Genomic DNA, 27,406 nt, shown 5'->3' on the forward strand with positions numbered 1-27,406 from the left:
CTCAGCGGTCTCAAATCTGAGTGGAGACCAGGAGTCAGACCTTAACCTGAGCCCCCCAGGCGCCACCCCCTTTCTTAAGTAGGCCCCATGCCCAGCGTGCCCTTTCACTTCTGCACAACTCCCCCGTAAAGCTCCTGGTCAAGATGCCTCGGCACCCAGCCCCACACAGCGCAGGGGGTCGCAAGGCTGAACAGGAAGCCCCTGGTTTGGACAGCGGCGAGGGAAATTCTCTGCCTCACTCCGCAGGCTTTGCAGAGGGGCCTTGCCATCCCTGCCACACACGTCCTGCCCACTCAGAGACCCTGGCGAGGCGTGCGTTCCCCCACCCCTGGCACCCCCTTCCTGGATGTCTGAGCCTCTGCCCAGCACCTCCACGTGGCACCCTACCCAGGACCCTGCCCCCCAGGAGACTTGGGATGTGGGGTGCAACCCATACGGTCCTGGCCTTTTCTGGCTCAGGTGCTCCCCACTTCTTGTCCTGTCCGGCACAGCTGGGGTCCTCAGAGGACCCCTCAGGCCATCCTCACGTCCCACAGGATGCCTCGTCAGGGCTGCCCCCCTACCTCCCCCAGCTGTCTGCAGGACCCCCACCCCAGGACTTCGGGGCTCACAAAGAGAAGGCCCTACAGGGACTGCTGAGGGGGGTTGAGGGGCTGGCAAGGCAGATGTCCCCCGGGAGCCTCCAAAGGTGCCGGGGCCAGAGAGGAGGACAGTGCGCCCCAGGGAGAGTAACACACTCAGGCTTGACCGGCTGAAGGTCACGTGAGAGCACAGCCGGCCGCTCAGCCTTCCCAGCAGGCCGGCAGCACCCCCCACCGGCGGTGGCTCTGACCTCCCTCGAGATGTGTCCTCCCTGGGCCATGCGGGGCACCTTGTGGGCACACGGCACATGGAGCTTTAGGGTTTTCTGGAGAAGATGCACGCCTTATGGGTGCAGAGCGCGGGCTGCGAGGAACAGCAGGCTGGGCTGGGCCCACTCCTCGGGGACGGAGGTCATTTACCCTCCCCGAGCCTGCTTGCTCATTTGTGCCTCCGGTGGTGAGGGGGTCAGCAGACGTGGCCTGGCACCCCACCCCGTTCCCGCAGCTGTTGTGGGCGCACACTGTGCCCCCGGCACCCGCCGGCACCAAGCTGACGTGCCAACGGACCTGTCCAGGTTGTCCAGGGAGAAGCGCTGTGTGGAAAACCGCAGGTAGCTCTCCTTGTAGAACCAGATGGTCAGGGGGTTCCAGTCGGTGACCAGGAACCACTGCCTGATGTCGAACTTGGTGTCGTAGATGAGCAGTGGGGTCTCGATGTACTTCTGAACCACCCACTTGTTGTCCTTGGCAGACAGGGGGTCCGCAGCGACCAGCTCCAGGATCTCCTCCACTCGGTTCATGCATACGATATCTGCAAGAGGTCACCACTCAGCCCCAGGGCACGGCACGCGTGGTCCGGCATCGGCCCTGAGACCCAAGATGGCTTTGATCCAGGGCCGGTCGGCAGCAGAGCTGGGTGGCCGGGCAGGGAAGGCTTTGCCCTCACGGCGGAGGCCACAACCTTTGCCGTACCCCCAGGCTCTCCCAGCAGGGGCCAGCCCCCAGGATTTAAGAGAGGACACAGAATGGAGAGGGGCAGGGGTGGGGACAGAGGCATGTTTAAAGGCAGCCAGTGAGGGGTGGCTGAGCACCAGCCCTGGGTGTGGGGTGGACAGGGGGCAGGGAAGCTCTGTGGGCCTCAGGGAACCAGCAGACAGGGGCGGTAGGTGTCCAGGGACCTGGGGTCTGGTGAGGCCTCACTCCCAAGGTGCCGCACATCAGTACTCGAATTCCGGTCCTCCTTCACTCAGCAGGAGGGTTGGCAACTTCTCGGCCTCAGCCCCCAGAGTTCGGCCATGTGACTAAGGTGACCAGTGACGTCTGAGTAGAGATGACATGCATCCCTCTCATCTCTTGGGTCATCACCAGACCCTCCAGCCCTCTCTTTCTCTGCCATGACAACCCTGAAGCCTGGAGGGGGAAGGGGGACTTTGGTGAACCCCCCCCCAACTATCTTCTCATGCCAACCCATAATGGACAAGGATTAGTAGAGACGAACTGGTCTCACTGACGGCCACTGAGGTTTGGGGACTACTTGTTACTCAGCACAGTCTGGCCTATCCCGACTGATACGTCGCCGAAGGGGAGCACCATGTGCAGAGGCCCCGAGGCACAAGGCATAGCAACACATGAGAGGGGCTGTCCCCACAAAAATGTAAATCTAGTCTCTTCAACTGTAAGCTGAGACCTTGCCATCCTGAAATGAAAGATTGGGCAAAGCAGCAAACCTCTGAAGTTATCCTGGGCTCAGAGCAGGAAGGGGCCCAGCCAGAAAGCACTGCATTTGGATTCGAGCAGCCGGGTCTGATGTGTCCGTATAGTGTGCCTGGGATGCAGGCATCTGCAGTGGGAGGAAGGTCAGCCTTGAAGGACAGAAGGAGGGACGCCACCACCAAGAGCAGCAGGCTCAGGAGAGAGCCCAGAGAGGAGCACTGGCCCGACCCCGGAGGGCGGGCGCTCAGAAGACGGTGGGGGGAAGGCCAGGAAAGACAGTGTTTCAGGTCAGATGCAGTAACATCAGAAATTAATAAAGATTTTTTTAAATCACATAAAAATTAACCACTTATGAATTTAAAACAACAAAAAAACTCCTCAAATAACCCAAGGGGAAAATTAAATATCAAAAAACAAAAAACACAAAAAACAAAACTGAAGTCTACTCAGATACTCAGAAAAGTGAGGACATCACAGGACACAAACAAGCAGTGAGGGCCGTCCTGCGGGAGAGGGCATAGCCTTAGGGCTTTCATTGTTGCACAGGAAAGACCCGGAATAAGTCACCTTAGCGCTAAAGTCAGAGCCAAGGGGGAAACCACCCCTCACAGGAAACTGGCAAATGCAATCGGAGGCTGGTCCTTTGGCAACACAAATACGATTTAAAAACCTCGAAGCCCCTGTTTTAAAAAGAACACACGGTACTCACCGTTAGGAATAGAGGACACAGTCCTAGCTACGACACAAGACGAGGTACAAAACCTGAGCCATCAGACAAAAGCACAGACAAAGAGTACAGGCCTTCAGGAGGGGTCTCCAAGAGAGCCTGGCGCTTGCAGCTGAGTAAGGAAGGGGGTTCGCTGTTTCTGGAGACGGAAGTCCTCCATCCACCCAAGCAGCTAGGGTAAGCCTGTTGCCGAGACTGGGCGAGGTAATGTAAAAAGGAAAGCACAGCCCAGTTTAACTTAGGAACATTCCAGTTCTTTAGCAGACCTCGGAAGTGGGCCCGCCCCGCGGAGAGCCCCGAGCTGCGCACCTGCGCCTGGGCGCTCACGCTGGCTCCGGGGGGCCACAGGTGGCCGCCTTGCCGCGCCCAGCCTCCGACTCACCTCGGCCACGAGACTTGGCTGCAGGCTTTATGATCCAGATGTTCCGAAGCCCGTCGATGTCCGTCTGAGGGTTCACGGACGTGATTTTATTCAGCAGAGCCTGGCACTGCGAAAAGTGATTCCTCGAATCGGAGATGAACGCGTCACCACTACAAAGCAAGATCCAGAGAGCCCGTGAGATGCCGTGAGACCTCTGTGGGATATGCGTGTAGTGTGTCCCTCCACCCTGTGCCTTGTCTTTCCATTCTCCGTGTCGTGTTTCTTCATAAACGGTTTTTCATGTCAATGAAGTACAATTTATCAACTTGCTCTATTATGATTAGTGCTTTTAGTGAACTATTTAAGAAATCTTTGTCTTCCTTGTGGTTACGAAGATATACTCCAATGTTTTCCTTTTTTGTAACTTTCACATATCACATGATGCATCTCAAATTAATCTTTGTGTGTTTAGGAGACAGGATTCAAGGTACACCTTTTTTGTTCACAAGGATGCTCGTTGCTCAGGCACCATTTAGTGCAAGGACTAACCGTTCCTAAGGGTTGGTCCTACGTGCCCATGTGCATGACAATCTGCATTTAGACACTGTTCCGTGAAAATGGTCTGGTAACGCCCTGTAGCCCAATGCCACCCCGTCTGGGTGACGGTACATTTATCTTAAGTCTTGAAATACGGGTAAAAGTTCCCTAATTTTGTTTTTCTTGATCAAGGTTGTCTTGGCTTTCCTTAAATCACTTGTACTTCCAAATAAATTTTAGAATCAGTTTGTCATTTCCTCCCACTCAAGCCCGTAAGAAAAATCCCTGCATAGATTTTGATTGAGATTACGTTGAATCTGTAGATTAGTTTGGGAAGAAAAAAAAATCTCTATACCACTGAGTTTTCTAATTTATGAACATGGTTTCATTAAACACACTTACTAGGTCATTAATTTCTATTAAATTTAATAATGTTCTGTTTAGGGTCTTCGGTTTATATTATTATATAATAATATATTTTCTGGATATTTGTTAGTTGATGTTATTATAGATTACATTTTTAGAATTCCATTCTATGATTGTTGTGGGTGTATACGGACACGACCTGGTGCCTACTGACCTCACTAAACTCATGTAACTTTCTGTGTGATTTTTAAAATTTTCTATGTGCATAATCAGGTCATCAGTAAATAGTTTTGCTTCTTTCTGATCTTATGCCTTTTATTTTCTTTTTTTCTGTACGATTAAACTAAACAGACCATTCAGCCCATATGAATAGCGGTTATGATAGTGGGCATTTTTGTCTCATTCTGATTTCAAGGAGGACACTTTCAATACATACCATTAAGAAATATGTTAGCTTTAGAGTTTTCTTCTTTATTCTGTAAATGTGATAGAATCTACCAATTGACATTTTTTCTATTTTTTATTGTAAAATATATATAACATAAAATTTGCCATTTTAAGTGTGAGGTTCAATAGTATTAAGAATATTTATATTGCGGGGCGCCTGGGTGGCACAGCGGTTAAGCGTCTGCCTTCGGCTCAGGGCGTGATCCCGGCGTTATGGGATCTAGCCCCACATCAGGCTCCTCCGCTATGAGCCTGCTTCTTCCTCTCCCACTCCCCCTGCTTGTGTTCCCTCTCTCGCTGGCTGTCTCTATCTCTGTCGAATAAATAAATAAAATCTTAAAAAAAAAAGAATATTTATATTGTGCAACTATCACCCCTATCTGCCCCCAGGATTTTTCATCTTCCAAACTGAAACTCTGTCCCCATTAAACACTCATTCCCCATCCCCTCCCGCAGATCCTGGTAACCACCATCTACCTTCCGTCTCTGTGACTTTGACCCTAAGTACCTCATATAAGTGAAATCACACAATATTTGTATTTTGCACTTACAATGTCCTCAAGGTTCACCCATGCTATAGCAGGACCAGAACTTCCTTTTTAAGGGTGACTAATATCCCACCGATCAATTTTTGAATATTAAGCCAACTTTGAGTTCCTGGAGCTTAAATTGGACATGAAGAAATAAAATTGTTTTATTCACAGATGACATAGCCTATACGTAGAAAATCCTATGGAACACACACAGTACGAAGTACTAGAACGAACAAAGGGGTCAGCAAAGCTACAGTTACAAGATCAATATAAAAATACCAATTATAGGAGGGCCTGGGGGGCCCAGTCGGTTGAGCTTCTGACTCTTGGCTTCAGAGTTGTGAGATCAAGCCCCGTGTTGGGCTCTGCACTCAGCGTGGAGTCTGCTTGGGTTTCTCTCTCCCTCTGCCCCTCCCCCGCCTCTCTCTCTCTCTAAAATAAATAAAAACTTTTAAAAAATCAATTATATTTTTATATTCTGCCCACAAAAAATCCTAAAACAAAATTAAGAAAACAATTCCATTCATAATATCGAGAAGAATGAAACACATAGGAATACATCTAACAAAAGAAATGCAAGATTTGGGCACCGAGGGGCGCCTGGGTGGCACAGCGGTTGGGCGTCTGCCTTCGGCTCAGGGCGTGATCCCGGCGTTATGGGATCGAGCCCCACATCAGGCTCCTCTGCTATGAGCCTGCTTCTTCCTCTCCCACTCCCCCTGCTTGTGTTCCCTCTCTCGCTGGCTGTCTCTATCTCTGTCGAATAAATAAATAAAATCTTTAAAAAAAAAAAAAAAAAAAAAAAGATTTGGGCACCGAAAGTTATAAAACATCATTGACATACATGTTAAAAGATCTAATCAAGTGGAGAAACAAATTTGTGGACATTAACACATTCTCTTTTAAGAAAGTTTTTTTTTAGTAGGCTTCACAGGTAGAGCCCAAAGCTGGGCTTGAACTCCTGACCCTGAGATCAAGACCCTAGCTGAGATAAGGACTCCCATACTCAACAGACTGAGCCACCCAGGCTCCCTCACAAAATTGACACATTCTTAAATAACCAATGGCTCAAAGAAGAAATCACAAAGGAAATTAGAAAAACGCTTAGAGACAAATGAAAATGAAAATACAACATACTAAAGCATATGGGATTGCTAGTGGTGCCAAAGGGGAAACTGACAGCTATAAAGGCTTACATTAAAAAACAAGAAAAGTCCCAAAACAGCAGCCTAACTTTGCAACTTAAGAAACAAGAAAAAGAATATACTAGACCCAAAGCTAGTGGAATGAATTAATCAATAAAGATTAGAGCAGAATTAATCAAAATAGAGAACATTAATTAAACTATAAGTTGGTTCTTTGAAAAGATCAACAAAATTGACACACCTTTAGCTCAATGGACTTAGAAAAGAGAGAATACTCAAGTTACTAAAATAAAAAATGATATTGGGGACATCATTACTGATTCTACAAAAATAAAAAAGATTATGAGAGTATTATGAACAGTTGTACACCAAGAAATTGGATAACCTAAATGAAATGGGCAAATTCCCAAGAAACACAAAAGCTACCGGGACTAAATTGTGAAGAAACAGAAAATATGAATAGATTTGTAACTAGTAAAGGGTTTGAATCAGTATTCAAAAATCTCCCAACAAAGAAAAGCCCAGGGTCTGACAGCTCCACGGTGAATTCTACCAAACATTTAGAGAAGAACCGTACCAGCCCTTCTCAAACTTTTCCAAAAAATGGAAGAGGAGGAAACACTTCTAATTTGTTCTATGAGGCCAGAATTACTCTGATACCAAAGCCAGACAAAGACACTGCAAGAAAAGAAAACTACACACCAATGTCCCTTATGAACGCTGACGCAAAAATCCTCAACAAATTCTAGTAAACCAGACTCAGCAGCATATTAAGGAATCGCACTCCAAAACCAGGTGGGGTTTATTACAGGAATGCAGGAATGGTTCAACATCTGAAAATCAATTAACGTAATATACCACATTACCAGGTGAAGAGGAAAAAACCCACATGACCATCTCAATTCATGCAGAAAAAGCACTTGACAAACTTTAACACCCTTTTCTAATAAAAACACTCAACAAACCAGGAATAAAGGGAAGCTAACTCAACATAATAAAGGCCATATATGAAAACCTACATCAAATTCTGTACTCAATGGTGAAAGTCTGAAAGGTTTTCCTTTAAGATTAAGAATAAGACAAGGGGTGTGGCACCTGGGTGACACAGTCGTTAAGTGTCTGCCTTCAGCTCAGGGCGTGATCTCAGCATTCTGGGATCGAGCCCCACATTGGGCTCCTCTGCTGGAAGCCTGCTTCTTCCTCTCCCACTCCCCCTGCTTGTGTTCCCTCTCTTGCTGGCTGTCTCTCTCTGTCAAATAAATAAATAAAAAATCTTAAAAAAAAAAAAAAAGAATAAGACAAGGGGTGCCAGAGTGGCTCAATCAGTAAAGTGTCCAACTCTTGCTCTGAGCTCAGGTCTTGATCTCAGGGCTGTGAATTCAAGTTCTGTGCTGGGCTCCACATAGGATGTGGAGTCTACTTAAAAAGAAGAAGAAAAAAAGAATAAGACAAGAATGCCTACTTTCAACATTCAACGGAGTAATAGACATGCTAGCAAGAGCAATAAGAGAAGGAAAAGAAATAAATGACAAACTAGAAAAGGAGAAGTAGAATGATCTGTTTGCAGGTGATATGATTGTATATGTAGAAAATCCTAAAGATTCCACCAAAAAAACCCTGTTACATCTAATAAGTACAAAGTAACGAGATATAAAGTCAGCAAACAAAAATCAGTTGCATATCTGTACACGAGCAAGGAACAACATGAAAAGGAAATTATGAAAGCAATTCTACTTACAACCCCATCAAAAATAATAAAATACTGAGGAATTATCCAAGGAGGTGAAAGGTACAACAAAAACTACAAAAAATTGCTGAAAGAAATTAAAGAAGACATAAATAAATGGAGAAACATCCATGTTTATGGATTAAAAGATTTAATATTGTATAAGATGTTAGTAGTACCCAAAATGATCTACAAATTCAATATAATTCCTATTCAAAATCCCGATGATGTTTTTCACAGAAATAGAAAATCCCACCCTCAAATTCAAATAGACTCTCAAGGGACCCGAATAGCCAAAACAATCTTGAAGAAGAACAAAGATGGACGACAGACACTTCTTGATTTCAAAACTTACGACAAAGCTACAGTAATCAAAACAGTGTGTTACTGGCATGAGGACAGACAGAAGACCAATGAAACAGAACAGAGACCCCAGAAATAAACCCTCACGTATATAGTGAAATGATTTTTGACAAGGGAGCCAATGCTATCCAATGGGGAAGGGGCAGTCTCTTTAACAAACGGTGCTGGGAAAACTGGACATCCATAACCAAAAGGATGAGTTTGGATCCTTACCTAAAACCATGTGCAAAAATTAATGCAAAATGGGTCAAAGACCTAAATGTAAGATCAAAAACTATGAAAATCTTGAAGAAAATGTAGGGCCAAATCTTCAAGACATTGAACTCCTCAATGATTTCTTGGATAAGACACCAAAGTACAGGCAACAAGAGAAAAAAACAGACAAATTGGACTTCATGGAGTTTTTAAATGTGTGCATCAGAAGAGTGGAAAGGCAACCCCAAAATAAGAGAAACTGTTTGGAAGTCATGGGTCTGAAGGGGGCTAACAACAAACTAACTTGATTCACCCCAACACCCAGACAGGTGCTTCAGACGTCCCAGACGCGGGACCTCCCTAGGCGACTTGTGACGCCCGCCCCCACACACCCCATTTAGGTGAGCCAGCAGGCCCATGCTGGCTCTCGCCGCCCGGCCCCAGGCACGGCCAGAGGGCCCGGGACAAGGTGCGTCTTACTGAATGAGGGAGTAGTACTGCTGTGTCAGATCCTTCCACTCGTCCTCCGTGAGGTCCTTGGAGGCGTCCTCAGAGACGTCGATGTCCTCGTGTTCCAGCTGCCCCAGGTAGGCCCGGCACACCTTGCATGCGGTGTCCACGAGCTGTCCCGAGAGGCCCGTGAGCTTGGATTCGACATTCTCAGAAGCTGAAACCCAAGCACAGGCTGTGGAGCGGGGACCGCCTGGGGCACTGCACAAAGACCACCCCAGCCTTCCACGCATTCTCTGGGCAGCCAACCTGGGCTCCAGGCGCACCTCCCCCCGCTGCACACACCCTCCAACCAGACTCAGTCCCGCGGGCGGCCACGCGGCACTCCTTCCAAACTTGCTACAAAACCTCTACTTTTCTGAGCACAGGCCGAGTGCTCAGTAGGTACTTGGGAGCAGGGAGCAGCCCCGTCTGACGCCCGCAAGCCGGTAGGCGCTTGGCGGCTGCCTGCGTCTGGCCTCTTCCTCAGCATCTCATGCTCCTGGGACCCCGGAGTCAAGCTCAACCCGTGGGTCTCAGGAAGCACGGAGCACAGGGAGTCCTCCCGTCAAGGTGAGAGTGAACCTCCAGGAGCCCAGCTCCCACGCAAGGCAGCCCGGCCCCCTGGTCCGCGAGGGAGAACGAGCCGGCAATCAGCAACAGTCCACGGGTTACGGGGTCGGAGCCCGGAGGAACGGGGAGGCTGGGAAGGTGTACAAAACCAACTCCACAAGTGTGCGTGGGGCTGGGGGCGGGCAGCGTTAGGCACCGTGGGGGCTGAGGCATCGCAGACCCAGGGCCCCAGCAGCGGCGGACCAGGAGAAAGGGCTGCCGTTCACGTGGTTGCTGTAGAGACTACAATGTGCGTTTTTAAACTGTATCAAGGTGAAATTCACAGAACATAAAAATAGCTGTTTCAAAGTGAAAATGCGCACTTCTGTTTTCTGGTCAGGCACAGAAGGGGCCTGGAAGTTGCCAGTCCACCCTGACAAGTAAATCAACAACTCTTTGCTCCGTCAGAGAGCTGAGGTCACAGGACAAACTGCTGACCCCAATCGCAGAGAAAGTGGTCCGTGTGACAGTGACGTGTCAACGTGGTTCATCGATCGTTACAAATGCGCCATCGGTGAGGGGTGAGAGAGGAGGCTGGGGGGCCGGGCGTACACGGGAGATCCCTGCACCTTCTGCTCAACCTGACCGTGAAGCTAGAAAGGCTCCAAGAAAGTGAACAACGAAATACTGATTTGGGTTTCGTAGGCCTAACGCCATGGTGACCCTGCGCCATGCAGGAAAGCCATTCCCTGTCGCCTCCTTCTGCGGGGCGGGGGACACCACCACCCTGGATGCATGGCCCCACTGTCCCTCCTGGCACAGCCTCCAGGCACGGTGCAGCCTCGGGCCCCACACACACCTTTCTTGTTGCTGGGGCCAGTGTCGCAGGCCTCCCCGCTGATGCTGGGTTTGCCTCTGCTGTGGTTCTGGTGGCTGACCACCCACTTGAGGATGCTGGAGGCCACCGTGCGCCGGAAGTCGTCTGAAAGGACACCAAGGCCTCGCCCCCTCTGCCTGCGCCGGGGACCAGGGACTTCGGCCAGCACCAGCTGTCCTCAGCCTCGGCGCCCCACAGCCTGCAGTGGCCTCCCTTCCTGCCCCCACAGCATTGGAGGGGGCGGTTCGCTCTGCCCTCAGCCCCCACCTCCAACCTGGTCCTCCCTCCGGCTCCTCTGAAGATGGGAGTCTAATACAGCCCCCCTGCACACCCCCCCCTTCTCTCCTCTGCTCTCCCCACCCCCACCCGGGGCCACGTCCATGGAGGCCCCTGTGCTTGTCCTCGTTACTGCTCCCTGTGCCCTCAGCCCCACGGCAGAGGACAGAAGCCCCCTGCAGACGCAGTAGTACCCTCCCCATCCCAGGAGCCTCTCTGGACCTCCCTGGACATGCTGGCTTCCACAGCTCTCAGTGTGGACGGCCAGAGGGGCACACCCACCTTGCATGGAAGGCAGCTCTGGGTCCCGCAGACCCGGGCTTGGGGCTGGCCTGGCTCTCTGGGGCCAGGAGAGGCAGCCAGCATCCCCGTGAGCGAGCCCACGCTCTGAGGCCTGTCTTACCCAATTCCACTCCAACCCATGCCCCCTGGGAGGTCCGCAAGAAGTTCCAGTACCTTCTCACCAAAACCAAACCAAAACTTGCTCCTTGCTCATCTCCACGGAGGAGACCCCACCACCCGCCCAGATGGAGACATCCAGAACCTGCACTCCCTTCCCCAGCTCCTCCAGGGCCCTGGAGCTTCTCACTTGAGTCTCCTTCTTCCAGAACAAACACCCCTGAGCTTCCGCGCTGACTCCTAGGCCCTGGGCCCTGTGGACATGCAGGTACAGGGCCTGCTCCAGCCTGGTCCCCTTGGACCTCCCTCCCTCTGGGTGTCTGCCCAGCTCCCCTTCTCTGAGAGACCCCTGCTCACTGCCCTCCCCTCCACTGCACTTCTCACCTCCAGCCCCCACGGCCCCTGCCTTGTCCTGCCTGCGTCTGTGTGCTCCTGGGAGACCCAGGGTGGGGTCAGGACCTACGGCACGGGTGCTGGTGGAAGCCGGATCTCCGAGACCCCCAGATCAGGTGCTCCGGAAACACGGGTCACCCCCAAATGAACACTGCCCACCTGCTCTGACCTTCACTTTCTGTCCCTCTCTCGGCAGGTCAAACCAGGAACCCTCCCTCTGTTCCCAGGCCAGAGCCCGTGGCGCACAAGGACTCAGTTCTGGGTCCCAGGACCGTCCCCACCCAGCCTCCCCCAGAAATCCAGTCAGAACCAAGCTGCTGGTGCGAGGGTCCACAGCCTCCACCAGCCTCCCACGCATCCTGCTTTACCGGTGCTGCTCGTAGAAGTGTCTGGACTCGCCCCTCGAAAGGGAGCTGAGCCCTGGGGAGGGGTCTCGGGACAGGACCAGGCCCTCAGCCATCCCCCCCCCCGCCAGTCCCCGGCCCTGCAGCTGTGGCCCAGCCCACCCCCCTTCCAAAGGCTCCCGCAGCCCCTCAGCGGGAGGTGGACCACAGAGGGGCCCTGACGCCAGGTGGCCTCCGCCTCAGCCCCGAACTTACCCAGGAACTCCTGCTTCTCGCTCTCAGTGCAGAGGCCGTAACAGCGGGGGAAGAAGGAGTCGGGGTTGGCTTGGACATACCACGGCTGGCTCCTCATGCTCACACATAGCCCGATCTCCAGAGACAGCGGCACGTTAGGCCCCCACAGGCCACGTGCTGGTCCCCTCAGACCAGCCTGAACGCCCACAGGTCTGGCGGGCGGCTCCCGATCCAAAGAGCTCCTGGGAGGGGCGCTTCCTGGAGCAGACCCCTCCCCAGCCCCCTGCCCTTCCTGCCCCGGCCAGCTGGTTCGAACAACAGGGGGACACCATGTGCAGGCCGGGTCAATCTGAGGCCACAAGGGTGGTAGGTCCTGCATTTATCTCCCAGGTCCCTAACTGGTGCTGGGCCCAGGCCTCAGGAAGGAGGGACTGAGCTTCTGGGCACAGTCACCACGGGCCCCATTTGGAAAAAGGTGCCAAGCACCGGGGAGATGCATGGGGCACTAGGGGTGTGAGTGGAGCCGGTTTGAGGGCCTCTGGACGCTGTAACGGGCAGTGTGGCCTCTGCCCAGGCAGCAGTCATCCTGGGGAGGAGCCCTGAGGTGACCGGTCCCTGCGAGGCCCTCCCAAACGCAGCCACTGGAGTTGCAGGAGGCCAGGCGCTGCCCCACACCTGCTCCCGCCAACCTCCCCCAAGCCCTCCCTCTCACCTTGGTGGTGAAGGAAGCTGTCTTCCCGTAGTGATTCAGCATCTGGTCACAGCTCAGGCTGTGATAGTCAACGACGTCCCTTTTGATCGTCCAGAGGAAGGACGGCATTTCGTTTTTTACCAACCTGGACTGGCAAGAAAGAAATCCTCATCAATACCCTGCATTGAAGGTCCGTATCTTTGGATGTTGGGATATAAGCTAAGAGTGAAGGAAATCAGATTTTTTTCAAGTTTTTCTTTAAATTCTAGTTAGTTAGCGTATATGGTAAAATCGGTTTCAGATGTAGGACTGAGTGATTCATCACTTCCATACAACATCCGTGCTCATCCCGCGCCCTCCTCAATGCCCATCCCCCACCTAGCCCATCCCCCACCCCCTCCCTCCATCAACCCTCAGTTTGTTCTCTCTTGTTACGAGTCTCTTATGGTTTGTCTCCCTCTTTTTTTTCCTTCCCCGATGATCCTGTTTTGTTCCTTAAATTCCACATACAAGTGAAATTACACGATATCTGGTTTTCTGACTGACTTCTCTCAGCATAACACCCTCTAGTTCCATCCACGTCATTGCAAATGGCAAGAGTTCATTATCTGATGGCTGCGTGATCGTCCATTGTGAATATGGACCACATCTTTATCCATTCACGCGCCAATGGACCTCTGAGCTCTTTCCGGAGTTTGGCTACTGTGGACGTCGCTGCTATAAGCACTGGGGTGCAGGTGCCCCTTTGGATCACGACGTTTGTGTCCTTTGGGCACATACAGTCGTGCAACACTGGGTCAGAGGGTAGCTCTAGTTTTAACTCTCTGAGGAGCCTCCATACTGTGGAAATGAGATTTTAAATGACACTTGAAGTGTGCATTCCAACTGTGACTGTCGGTCTGGAAGGCTGGCAACGGGTGTCCCTGGAGGGGCTACCGTGTGCTGCACTGGGGGTAACCACGCTCACCCAGGGTCCTGCTCTCAGGAAGCAAGGGCAGGCTCCACACCAAAGGGAGCCCCCGTGTGTGTGGCTGAATGAGGTCTGAGCCGCCTGCCCCGTGGGTGCCCTCGTGGGGTTCAGGGACATGCCACACGTGGGCATGGGCTGAGTGCACTGCTCGTGGCCCGGGAGACCGTGGGAGCCAGCCTCCCCCTGCCCCCACTCCTTCAGAGCAGGCAGCCAGGGCCACCGGAGCACGGGGACCTCACAGTGGGGTCGAAACTAGACCCAGGGTGGCCTTGGGACTCTGATTCCATGTTTACAAACAAGGCACCTGTGTGGTCAAAAGTCTTACCAAACAGATACAAGGAGAGGAAAAGCTTCTCCAAAACTCTGACGCCTTGAAGACCCTGGGGTCATTCTCCGCAGACCAGCATTTGACACACCCACAACTCTACAACAGGCTAGTCCACCTGGACCCCATGTTAGGGCAGGACTGGGCTCCCCCTACCCCAATGCCCACAAGAGCGCCTGGAGGGAGCAGGGAGCCGGCCACCAGCATCACTTCCCAAAACTCATCCCAAATGCCGGACTCACAGCCTTCCTCCCCAGTCTAGAGCATTGTGTCTGTTGTCACTTTCTGGCATAAGTTTCGTTTGTTCCAGCGCGGCATGAACTGTCAGACTAAAGTATAAAGGGCAGCACGCAAGTGCACGCACGCACGCGGGTGCACGTGACACACACGGACGCACAGGAGCGCACACACGTGCACGTGCAGGTGCACACGATGCACATGGACGCACACGCAGGCACGCGGGTGCACATGATGCACACGGACACACACGAGAACCCACACGGACGCACTACACACGGGAGCATACGGACACACGTAAGCGCACACAAACATGAGTGTATGCACACACATGCGTCCAGCAGCCCGGTGTGAGTGGCTTTGCCATCTGTCCCCAGGACATGGCCCAGGGAAGGTGACAGTGTCAGGAGGCGGGGGGATGGAGGCCCGCCTGGCCCGCGGGAGCTCAGGTGTGGAGACCTACCATCACATCATGGATGTCGTCTGTCTTCTCCAAAGCCACTTCTTGATTTTCTTTGCCTTCAGCACGTTTATGTTCTGCAAACACAACGCCCGGAGAGCCGTCAGCGTGTGAGGGCCTGAGCACCTCAACGGCTCTCTCGCCACTCAGCCAGCAGCTGCCACGGCCACGGCGCACCTGCTGACGGCTCAACAACTCATCCCCAGGGGCCCCTTGCGGGTCCTGAGATGGAGCAGGGCGGCACAGGCTCGGGTGACATCTACCCGCCCCAGTGTCCACCGCGTGGCCCCTCCACCTGGTGCAGTGGCAGGGTCGGGGACCCCAGGTGTGGGGCGGGAGAGGCAGCCTTGGGGTGAGCGTGGTGGAGAGGGGTGCGGGCAGGGATGGCGACGGGGTTGACGCGGGTCTCAAGCACCGTGTGGGAGCTGGCCCCCTGAGACTCCAGGGCCAAGAAAGTGCAGATACTCTGTGCAGCGTGGGAGGTGGGGCCTCGGGCACAGTGACTGAGGGTGACCCGTGGGGACACAGGGTCAGAGGAGGCACAGACAGGGCAGGACCACTGAAGGATGGTGGCAGCTGCCCAGACACGGGAGGAGGAGGCCTGTCGTGGGCGTGGACGGGGGACACTGAGAAGCCATCAGACCAGATTCTGAAAGCACAGGCCTGCTGTGTGGATGCCTGGGGAAGGCAGGCCTGGAAGGCAACGCCTCTCCATCCCAGGGGGGCGCTACACATGCAGGGGAGGCCCAAATCACAGGCCCCGCAGGCCAGAACGGCACTCCCCGGAGAGGTGGGGCTCACTCTGGTCCCCTGACACTCAAACAAGCCTTATACCGAGAGACAAGACACCTTCGATACTCTACCAGTCACCCCCGCACTGTCATCGTCTGCATTCAGGATGACCTTGGGCAGGAAATGGGACTTCTTCTCCACCCAGCCCTTTCTTCGAAGGGTGGCCCGTATCACTGGGTAGTGCCCGTAAATGGCGAAAATCTTCTTTTCCTCAAATTGCAAGAGCATATTTTAAATTAAAGAACTGAAAGACAAGGCCGTTCACTGTCTGTGCGGGGAGCCTTTGAGGCAGAGTGAGACAGCTGTGCCAGCAGGTGGAGTGACATGTCCCGCTCCAAGGAACACAGGGAAACATCTGAGAACACGCACACAGGCACGGAGCAGGGCCCTCCTCTGGCTCGTGCTCATTCTTCGTGGGCCTCTCACTCATGGGCCTGCCTCCCGCGAAGGCTAGGAGACCCCGCACAGCCGGGACCATGGGCGCAGCCCCGGCTCAGTGCAGGTCCTGGTCTGGAAGGTGGGACCGAGGCATCACGGCCAGCGGCCATGCACTCTTAGGCTTTCTTTTCTCCAGGAGGTGACAGTCTCTCATGCTTGGGGGCGAGGGGATGGGTGCCTGAGGTTTGAGGAGGAGTGAGAGAGAAGAGCCATTCAACCACCCAAGAAGGGCCAGAGGGACGGGAGTGCCAATAGCACGTGGCCAGCAGCAGGGAAGCTGGGCCTCTGCCCGTGACTGTGGAGATGGACACAGATGCCTGGGGACGGGCAGGGGGCTGGCAGTGGGTGGCGTGTACCAAGGACTTCCCAGCTGAGGGACGGGAGACGGGAGAGCGACGGTCATGCTGGAGCCCCTGGGGCCCACGCCGCTGAGGCACAGCCTGGCCGCCTTCCCCTGGGCAGGGTACAGAGGGTGAGAGCTGCAGGGCAGGGTCAGCAGTCAGCTTAGTGCCCCGTGAGTTTGTGGGAGCAGGCAGGGAGGGCAGGGCAGGAGGGGAATGGCTCAAATCCATGGTGTCCCTAATTAGATGACTTTGAATGAACCAAAAGTTTGACTATACTGGGTGGGCCTGACCTAATCAGGTGCAGCTCTTAAGAAGAGGGTCCAGGACGTCCCTGAAGTTGGAGATTCAAAGCGGCAGGGACCTCCCCGTTGCTGGCTCCGAAGAAACCAGCTCTACAGCCACAAGGGAATGAATACTGCCAACCAGCCAAGGGAGCCTGGAAGCAGGTCCTTTCCCAGTTGAGCCTCTGGATGGGACCCCAGCCCAGCTGATGCCCCATTTCAGCCCCAAGAGACCCTGAGCAGAGGACTCCGCAGAGGCTGTGAGGTAATAAATGGGTATGCTTAAGTAGCTAAGCTCATGGTGGCTTGTTACCCAGCATCCGTAGCTGACACACCCTACAGTTTCCACCGGGAGGACCCGCTCCCCACCCCCAGGAACACGTACAAGAGGGCTGTGTCTGGGGCCAGAAGCTGAGCTCCAGTCCCAGCACCCACATGGAGGACCCAGCAGGTCAGGACCTCTCTGAGCCTCCTGCCATGCAGAGAATCTGCCCACAGCCTGCCCTCGGCCCCCACAGGGCTGTGCTCCAGGACAGAGGTGTGGGATGAACTTGGCCTCGGAGGGGTGCTGCGAGGGGGGGCGCAGCAAGAGCGTCAGCACCTGTGCCCCAGCAGGACCCCAGCTCGCTTATAGTCAAATGGAACAACTTTTAAAAAGCTGATTATTTTAATTAACAGAATAAAATTCCTCAGGGAACTACAAAAGGAAGACAAGCAGAGTATAAGACTGGTAACATCTAAGAGAAGAGAGACGGAATCCAAAGTGTCGTCAGTCCACAAGGAGGCGCAAAGTAGGGGGGAAGCTGAGCAGTCAGGACACACTGGACAAGGGAAGGAGACAGGACTCACAGAGACATCTGAGGACCCGGGCGGGGGGGCGTCACAGAGAAACACGCAAAAGCCTCCAGGTAAAAGGTGAAGGCTGCCAGGCTGGATTTCTAAAATCTCAACCTAGGCTGTTGACGAGAGAAAATCAAAACCACACACGTATGGACGGTAGAACGTGAAGGGATCTAAGTATGAGACAGAACAGCCTTTGGGACAAAATAAACCACTAAAGTAAAGAAAATCACGCCATCATTTACAAAAAGATTCAACTCACCAGGAAGATACTCCCTCGTAAGGGGCTATAGATGACATAAGGCAAAACCTCCCGGCTACAAGGCGAAGGGATGCACGGTAACGCGCTTCCCTCGGTGAGCGGCAGAACCCGCGGAGCAGATCTCCATGCGCCTCAGAGACTTGAGCAGCGCAGCCAGCCGGCTCCTCCCTGACAGCCGTGAACGGGCACCCGCGTCAGCTTTCACGGAAATGCACAAAACGCTGGGCGCAAAGCAAGTCTGGACACATTGCACTGGAATAACATTATGCAGATGACGTTCTCAACCACATGCAACCAAGCTAGAAATCAGTAACAAAATAAATAGAAAAAAAAAACCCAGTATTTATCCAAACGGTACAAACACAGTGACCCAAAGGGGTACCTGCACCCCAGTGTTCACAGCAGCAATGTCCACAACAGCCAAACTGTTGAAGGAGCCCAGAGGTCCATCGACAGATGAATGGATAAAGAAGATGTGGTCCATAAACACAATGGAATATCACTCAGCCATCGAAAGAAACGGAATCTTGCCACGTGCAATGACGTGGATGGAACTAGAGGCGATTATGCTAAGTGAAATAAGCCAGTCAGAGAAAGATAATTATCATCTGATTTCATTCATATGTGGAATTTAAGAAACAAAACAGAGGAGCATAAAGGAAGGGAGGGAAAAATCAAATAAGACGTCATCAGAGAGGGAGACAAACCATCAGACACTCTGAACCACAGGGAACAAACCGAGGGTTGCGGGAGGGGATGACGTGCTGCTCTTCCCGAGCCCCCACGCACCCAGCCTTCTGAGCAAGGGCCGTCACCGCAGGGCGCCGGGGAAGCCGGAGAATACCGCCCCCTCGCCTCGGGAAGGCTCTTGGAGCTCTCGGGGCAGCAGATGGCCCTCTGCTCCCATTAGACAACCGCAGCACTTCCCCCTCCCCTCCCCTCTACCTGGGGCCCAGCGCTGGGGTCCGGGGCCAACCCAGGCTGGCAGACGCGGGCAGCGTGGGAGCTCAGCGCGTCAAAGGCAACCCAGTTGCTCTCCAAATTCCAAAATAAGTTTCTGCATTTAACCCCCCTCCCCCCCACCTTGGGGCGCCTGGCTGGCTCAGTCTGAACAGCCCGTGACTCTTGATCTCAGAGTCCTGAGTTCGAGCCCCATGTTGGGTGAAGAGATTGCTGAAGTAAAGAAAACTTTTAAAAAGTGCCCCAAGCCCCAAAGGGCATTTACCTTGATGGCCTTTTCTGTTAATTGTCTTGCTATTTTGTATCTGTCTAATTTGGGAGAAGAAGCCAAGTCTTGGGAAATTCCTCTTTTTAATTCTGCAGAAGAGAAACAGACATCCAGGCAAACGTAAAAGTGCATGGGGGTACTTGGGAAGGAAGCCCAGCCCACCCACACACCCATCAACTTCCGCCCAGCCCACCTCCCGGCCCCCAGGCCCTCCTCCCGCAAGCCCTCAGCCCCCTCCCCAGGCTGCGTCCCCCAGCCCACCATCCCCTGGCCATGCCCTCTCTCCGCCCCCAGCCCCCGACCCCCAGCAGCTGTGGCTTGGGGCCCCCCCCCCCCTTCTGGGCCCCCCCCCCCNCCCCACTTTGTGGCCACACCACACCATGACCACCCCCCTCAGTCTCTGTCTGGGCCAGCCCTCCCCGCTCCTTGCCCCACTCCGGCCACCAGACTCCCAGCAGCACACCAAGTTTCAGTGCAACCACCCTAAAAATTAAAATGAAAACCCTCCTCTCTGTACCCCACACCCCTCCACACTCCTGCCCTCCACGTCTCTCCACACCCCCGTCGGCTGTGCTCCACTGTGGACACGGCTCATGCTAACGTCATACGCACACAAGCCGATCCCATGTCATTCCCCGGGCCCTGGTTCCTGGGAGCAGTGGACACTTGGCTGGCCAGTGCTGCTCCCCGTGGCCCCCCTTCCCCTCCTCACTGCAGCCCCTTCTTTCTCCCTATGCCCTAACCTTTAACTTCCCAGGCCTGGACCTCAGACTCCATGCTTCCCGTCCGCACCCACTCCCTGGGCCATCTCATCTTGTCTGGTGGCTTTCAATTCCACCATGCCCAGACCCCTGGAACATACAGCTTCCACCCACACCACCCGACCTCCCAACACCTCCTGGACCCCTGGTGCCTGGATGTCTGAACAGCATCGCATGCGGGACAGGCCAGCACAGACACCCAGCCACCCACCCCCGCTCTTCCTCCCCACTGCGGACCCCACAACCCCACAGCCAATCGATACAGCAAAGCCCTTCAGTGGAGATGGTGTTCTGACGACTGCGGGTCCACGTGCAGAAAACAAATCGAACCCCAGCTGACAACACACAACAGTTCATCTGAAGTGGACCACGGGCCTCCGTGTGAAAGCTAGACACACAGAGCGCAGCCCTGGGTCAGGGAGAAAACACCAGCCATGAAAGTAAAAGGTGGTAAAATGACATGTTCTGCTCTGCTAAGAAAAGGAAAAGGTAAAGCACCGACTGGGAAAATAAATCCTCAATATAGATGTTCCTGTGAAGCCCGGCACAGAAGAAAGCACGGTGAGTGGTTCCATCCATGTGGGGTCCATGGGGACAAAAGTCAGAGGAGAGGGAGGGCGGAAGGGGCTGGGGGGCACAAGGACACCCCCGCACCCCTGGTCCAACAGCATGGCCTTAGAACAATTGCAAAGCCAGGGTTAGCAGAACGACGGGACAAGACACAAAGGCCACAGACACGTGCCGTGCACGGGCTGCTAGGAGCCGAGCGGGCATCAAAGGTCTTCGAGGATGAAGACCTGGACGTCACCTCGTGAACACACAGAGCCCCTCACGCAGCGGGCGCTGCACGCGGAAGCTCCAGGATGCGGGCAGCGTGAGTGAAAGCAGAGCGCTGCGAAGGTCGGGTGGTAAGCATACCCTCTGACCACAGAGCGACTGAGTCAGGGGTCAGTAATAGAACAAGGTAAATACACACGTGGTGCTAAGTAACCCACGTGTCGAAGGAGTCGAGAGGGAGAGTACCGCATATTTCTTAGCTAAACCATAATTAAAATACCAAATTTCAAATCTTTGGGCTATGGTTAAGTTGTATTTATAAAGAGATTTTTAGCTGTAGATGAATATATTTGAAAATAGCAGAGGCTAAAAACAGGGAGTTAGGCATCCATCTCAAGATGTTAGATTTCGAACAGTAAATTTAAACCCAAAGAAATACAAGAAAATTAACAGAAAGGAGACATAGATGAAATATTCTTAAAAATCCAACAGAGGTTAGTCAAGCCAAAGGTTCACGACTAATAAAATTAATAAACAATTGGTGAGACCAACTAATAAAGAAAAGAAGAGGCATTAAAATGTCATTTAAAACCTTCCCCTCCGTGAAACCCCAGGGCCCACGGCTTTGTGGGGGAATGGTACTGGACGTCTAATCTTGAACAACTCATCTCGAGAGTAGAAAAGCCATGGCCACACCTAACGTGTTCTATGAGGCCAGCACGTTCCAGGGAAGGAAGCTCACGGGCCAGCGTGACTCACTCAGACGACAGAGTCGCACACACCACGGCCAGCTTGTGTTACTCCAAGGCTGGATTGGGAAAGCAAGCATCGTAAAATTACCACAGTACAAGGTCAGAACAGTCGTAAATCCCATGTCAACAGATACAGAAAGTCTTCATAAACCCTAATTTCCATTCAGGCTGAAAGCTCTTGGTGAACTGAGACACCGTGAACAGCCTGGCAACGATCCTCCGTGGCCCCTGGGCTTGGTTTCTGAGCACGCCCCTGCCCTGGCTGGAGGGATCCAAGCTCTCCGGAGAGCTGGGACTCCTGGTCTGGGACACTGGGAGCCCCAGTTGATCTCAGGGCACCTTGCAGCACTTACAGACTGGGATGGGGGACAGCAAAAAGATGGGGAAGCAGCATGCAGAGGTGGGAGGGCTGAGTGTAGACCACTGGGGCATCACAAAACATGGTCACTGGCCAGACCCAGAGCAGGCGTCCAGGAAGACTCTCGAGAGCGAGACAGCAGTGCAAACACAGTGCTCCCCCGAGGCCATCACAGACACCTGCACGCCAGCACCTTCCTGGAAACCCGTAACTGCGGGGCAGAAAGCGGCACCTGGCACATCTTCTGGCAGGATCGGGACTTCACGAGGCTGAGGAGGCCCGCGGGGGCGGGCAGCGCTCCCTGCAGAGTGCAGCTCCTCGTCCATTCCTTGTGGAGAACGGGCCTCCCAGGGCAGCTGGCTCCCAGGGAGGATGAGCGGGGGTGAGGGGGTGCAGCAGTGGTGGTGACGCCAGAGCGGGGGCCGGGGTCGCTGCAGCCATGACGCCAACCCCTGCCCAGGCTTGTGTTCCTCACTGATCCAGAAGTACCCTCTCGTCAGCCTCCAGCACCACCTCCTGCCCAACCTCCAGTCCTGTCTCAGAGGGATTCCCTGGGGAGCCCGCCCCCCACCTCAGGGGCCTTGAGCAGTCACCAGGTGCCCCAGCACCACTCCTCAGGTGGCCACGGGAAACACAACCCTACCACAGAGGGGTCTGGCCAACACCGGTCCAGCGACTGGGCAGCCAGACACTATGGGCAAACTGGGAGCACAGCACCACCTCCAAGGAGTGTCGGCAAAACAAGTGTCATCAGGTCTCCAGAGCTCATCTCCAGGTCACTAGGTTCACAGAGGGGGCGGTGGAGGAGAGCAAACCACCCCGCGCAGCAGCTAGACGAGTCCCAAAGGTAGGACGTCCTCCAGAACAGCGGGCGGTCCTCAGCAAGTCTAGATCCTGGAAACACAGGGCGAGAGGAGCAGCCGGTCCAGATCAAACGACAGCGGAGACACAGGACAGCCTGACGCAATGTGTGGTCCTCGACCACATCCAGATCTGAACGAGCCAACTCTGGGACTTCCTGGGGAAATACGAGTATATTCTGGGGGTTGGATTTTAGTAAGGAATTGTTGTCCATCTTATCAAATGTGAAAAAAGAGTTTAATTATCTATAAAATGTCCATTTTAGAGATACTTAGTAAATATTTAGATACATACTAATATTTACTTATAAGTATGAACAAAAATTTAATAAAATCATTATTAAAGACAAAAGAGAGATAGTCCATAATATGAAAAGGATCAATTCGTCAGGGAGATATAAAAATTCCAAACGTGTATGAACTTAATTATATATAAAAATACAAGTTAATGAAACTAAAAAAAATATCCACAATCATATTAAGATATTTGACCTACTTCTCTCAGTAAATGAAAGACTAAACAAAGGGAGCACTTGGGTGGCTCAGTCAGTGAAGCGTCTGCCTTCTGCTCAGGTTGTGATCCCAGGGTCGTGGGTTCGAGTCCCACATCAGGCTCCTGCTCCATGGAGAGTTGGCTTCTCCCTCTCCCTCTGCTCCTGACTCCACCCCACCCAGCTTGTGTGTGCATATGCTCTCTCTCAAATAAATTTTTAAAAATTTAAACTAAAAAAGAAAATTAAACAAAGAATCAGTAGACTCCAGCAGATTTGAACATGGGGAGTGACCAGCTGCACTTAAGTCACATACAGACACTACGTTCCACAACTTGAGACACAAGTTTTCTTCACTTACATGTCTTTCAACACCGATTACATCCTAGACCGTAGAGAGTCCCAGTAAGTTTCAAAGGATTGAAATGATATAGATTAAGTTCTCTGACAACTGTTAAACTGTTAAACTAGAAGTTAACAACAAAAAGGTAGCTAGGAATTTTCCTAAATGTTCAAAAATTAAGAAGCACACTTTAAAAATGAAACATGGACCAAAGGAGAAACTCAAAAATGATTTGAGCTGAATGATAATAAAAATATGATATATCAAAGCATTACAATGCAGCTAAAATAGTGATTAGAGGGAAATTTATAAATTTAAATTCATATATTAGAAAACAACTTGAAAGCTATCTAAGCTACCATGCCAAGGGGCTAGCAAGAGAACAATTAAACAAAAAGAAAGTAAAAGACAAAAAATAATAAAGAGCAGAATTCAATTAAATAAAAAAGCACATGTGCCATAGGGAAAATTAACAGACCAAAAGTTGGATCATTGAAACATTTTTTTAAATTGATAAACCTAAATAGAGCAAGAAAAATGAGAAAACACAAATCACCAATATCAAGAATGAAAAAGGAGACATCATTGTTGATTGTACAGATACTAAAATGATAAGACATTATGAGCCTCCACATGCCTATAATTTGACAGTTCATAGGAAATTAACATCTTCCTTGAAAAATACAGCTTTATCAAAACTGACATAAAACAGAAAATCCAGGTAGGCTTATCTTTGGTAAAGAAATTAACTCCATAATTAAAAAGCTTCCCACAGGGGCGCCTGGGTGGCACAGCGGTTGGGCGTCTGCCTTCGGCTCAGGGCGTGATCCCGGCGTTATGGGATCGAAGCCCCACATCAGGCTCCTCCGCTATGAGCCTGCTTCTTCCTCTCCCACTCCCCCTGCTTGTGTTCCCTCTCTCGCTGGCTGTCTCTGTCTCTGTCAAATAAATAAATAAAATCTTTAAAAAAAAAAAAAAAAGCTTCCCACAATGAAAACTCCAGGTCTAGATGGCATCACAGATCAATCTTTCCAAACATTGGGGGGGAAATATCTTATATAAGCCCTTTCATTGAATAGGGAAATACGGGCACCTGGGTGACTCAGTCATTAAGCGTCTGCCTTCAGCCTAGGGCATGATCCCAGGGTCTTGGGATCCAGCCCTGCATTGGGCTCCCTGCTCTGCTGGGAGCCTGCTTCTTCCTCTCCCACTCCCCCTGCTTGTGTTCCCTCTCTCGCTGGCTGTCTCTCTCTCTGTCAAATAAATAAATAAAATCTTTTTTAAAAAATTGAATAGGGAAATAGGAAACACTTTCAATTCTTTCTATGTGGTCATAAATTTAATACCAAAACCTAATAAGGACATTATAAGAAAAGAATAGTACATCCAATCTCATTCATAAAAATAGGCATAAAAATCCTAAGCTTTGTAAATCAGATCCAGTGTGTAAAACAAAACAACATGACCATGTGAAGTTTATTCCAGGAATACAAAGTTGGTTTAATATTTGAAAATCCATCAACATAATCTACCACATTAACAGACTAAATGATGAAAATATATACTATCTCTCAATAGATGCCGAAGACAGTGCATGATAAAATGTAATAACTATTCATTAAAAAATTCTCAGTAAACCAGGAATAAAAGGGAACTTGCTTTAAAGCTTATAGCAACATCATACTTCATGGTGAAACACTGAGCACGTTTCCCCTCAGTTGGGAACAAAAAAAAGATGCCCACTATATCACTTCTCTTCAACATTATACTGAAAGTACTAGCCAATGCAATAATGCAGGAAAAGGAAAGAAAAGGTATAAGATTTGCAGATAATGATTGTTTATGTAAGAAATAAAAATGAATCTACTAGCTATTAGAATTAGTTAGCAAAGTCACCAAATGCCAAGTCAGTACAATAAAATTAATTATATTTCTATATACTGGGAATAATTAGAAAGTGAAACTCAACCATGTCATCTCTAAAAAACATCAAATATCTAGGAGTAAATCTAACAAAAGAGGTCTTCCATATCTGTACCCTGAAAACTACAAAACACTGTTGACAAGAATCAAAGAACTAAATGTTCCTGGGTTGAAAGACTCAATACTGATAAAATATTAAGTTTCATCCAAATTAATTTATAGATTCAGTGTAACCAAAATTTAAAGCCCAGCAGAATTGTGTGTGTGTGTGTGGGTTAAATTAACAATTTGATTCTAAAATTTATATGGTAATGCAAAAGTCTAAGAAAACCTAAAGAAATCTTGAAGGACAAAGTCAGAAGACTTACACTACAAAATATTAAGACTTATTATAAAGCTACTAGAATTAAAACAAGGTAGTATGGACTCAGGATAGGCAGAAAAATCAATAAAACAGAATGGAAAACAAAAAACAGGCCTAGCCCTGATTTTCCACAAAAGTGACATTGCAGGACCCACCTGGGTCAATTAGATATTCACATGGGGGAAGAGTGAACGTTTGCCCATCAACCCCTATCTCACGCCATACAAAAGAGTCAATCCCTGCGAATTGTAGAGGTAAATGTAAAATGTTACATTATAAAGTTTCTAAAAGAAAACATAGGATACTGCTTTCTGGACAATGGGGTGGATATAGATTTCCTAGTAAGACTCAGAAAGCACTAGCTATAAAAGAGAAGATTGACAAACGTCTTTACAACTAAGCAGTTGATTTTCAAAAGGGGCTGAAAACACCAGCCAGGACCAGAAGGTATTTATAATACATCTAACTGACAAAGAACTGGCATCCATCCAGAAGAGACAAAGAATTCCTACCACTCAATAAGGAAAAACCCACAACCCAGTTTACTAATGGCCAAAAGACTGGACCAGATACTCCACAAAGCGCCCCAGAAGGGAGAGGAAAATGGAAACCACAGTGAGGCACCACTCACACCCACCCGATGCCCAGAATGAGTAGGACGATGTCCACTGTTGGCCTGGACGTGGGGCAGCTGGGACCCCTCCCCCCCGCGGTTAACAGAGACGAATAGGAGCCTACCCTGGACCCAGCGAGTTCGCTCTTGGGTATTTACCAAGGAGAACGAGCGCACTGGCAGAAGGGCGAGCGCACGGAGTTACTCAGATCTGGGCAAGGGCTGGCCGTGACGTCCCCGGGACAGCGCCTTAACCCGAGCATCTGACTTCGCGCCGCTTTCCCAAGTTGAGCTCTGAGGTCGACAAGCTTGGAGGGCAGAAAGGTGGAGGGCAGGGGGCTGGAGGGGGCGGGGGGTCCGGAGAAGGCGGTCCGAGCGCAAGCTCCGCGGCTAGGGTCCCCGACCGCCCCGGCGGGCCCTCACGCCCCTGGACGTCCTGAGTCAACCCTGGGCCCTGCGCTCCGCGTCCGAGCCGCTCGCCCCCACCCCGTTCGCGCCTTGAACCGCGGGCGGCCAGAAGGTGGGCGAGGACGACACTAACTGTTCTCTTCTCTTGGGTCTCCTTCCAGTGAAGCGGACGAGAGCCTCTTCCTTTCTCCCGGCTCCATTCCGGCCTCCGGCAGCTCGCCCTTCCTCGCGCCGGCTCGCGCCCCCGCAAGGAGAGGGGGCGTCGGCGAGGCGTCTCGGCCGGAGGGCATCCCTGCGGGGCGGGGCAGGTCGGTGCCGGGGCTCTGAAGCCAGGTTAAGGGGAGGGCAGGTGTAGGGTCGGGGCAGGTCTGGGGGGAGAAGGGCAAATCTAGGTTTGTAGGGGTAGGTCTGGGCTGCCGGGGACGGCGGTGGACAAGGCTGGAGCGCCAAGGGGGGTGGGACTCAGGTCTGGGCTCCCGAGGGCAGCGTGGAGAGGTGAAGGGGTGGACGGGTCTGGGGTGGGGCGGAAGGCCCGGCGTTCCAAGGAAGAGAAGTTCTGGGGTTCTGAGGGGGCGTCTAGAATCCTGGGGGCGGGGGGGTGTCTGGAGTCTTTTTTTTTTTTTTTTTTTT

At 51.8% G+C, this 27,406-nt stretch overlaps 1 protein-coding gene across 5 annotated transcripts in view; it reads right to left on the reverse strand.

The window, feature by feature from the left end:
- Positions 1-27,357, reverse strand: part of TTLL8 (tubulin tyrosine ligase like 8) — a 31,538-nt gene extending 4,181 nt beyond the window's left edge. For 2 of the 5 annotated variants that reach the window (XM_034644108.1, XM_034644107.1), the window contains exons 1-10: positions 26,910-27,357; positions 19,124-19,215; positions 15,805-15,943; positions 14,945-15,018; positions 12,971-13,099; positions 12,280-12,394; positions 10,595-10,717; positions 9,175-9,361; positions 3,404-3,552; positions 1,149-1,392 (exon numbers count right to left, since the gene is read on the reverse strand). In XM_034644108.1, coding sequence (XP_034499999.1) covers positions 1,149-1,392; positions 3,404-3,552; positions 9,175-9,361; positions 10,595-10,717; positions 12,280-12,394; positions 12,971-13,099; positions 14,945-15,018; positions 15,805-15,943; positions 19,124-19,215; positions 26,910-27,066 — 1,409 coding nt within the window. In that variant the 5' untranslated portion in view covers positions 27,067-27,357. Of the gene's footprint in view, positions 1-1,148; positions 1,393-3,403; positions 3,553-9,174; positions 9,362-10,594; positions 10,718-12,279; positions 12,395-12,970; positions 13,100-14,944; positions 15,019-15,790; positions 15,944-17,898; positions 17,942-19,123; positions 19,216-26,909 lie in introns of those variants that run through there. The other 3 variants (XM_034644110.1, XM_034644111.1, XM_034644109.1) reach the window with 3 other exon arrangements.
- Between the last annotated feature and the right edge of the window lie 49 nt (positions 27,358-27,406).

The sequence above is a fragment of the Ailuropoda melanoleuca genome, chromosome 15, assembly GCF_002007445.2.
Source record: "Ailuropoda melanoleuca isolate Jingjing chromosome 15, ASM200744v2, whole genome shotgun sequence".
NCBI lineage: Eukaryota > Metazoa > Chordata > Mammalia > Carnivora > Ursidae > Ailuropoda > Ailuropoda melanoleuca.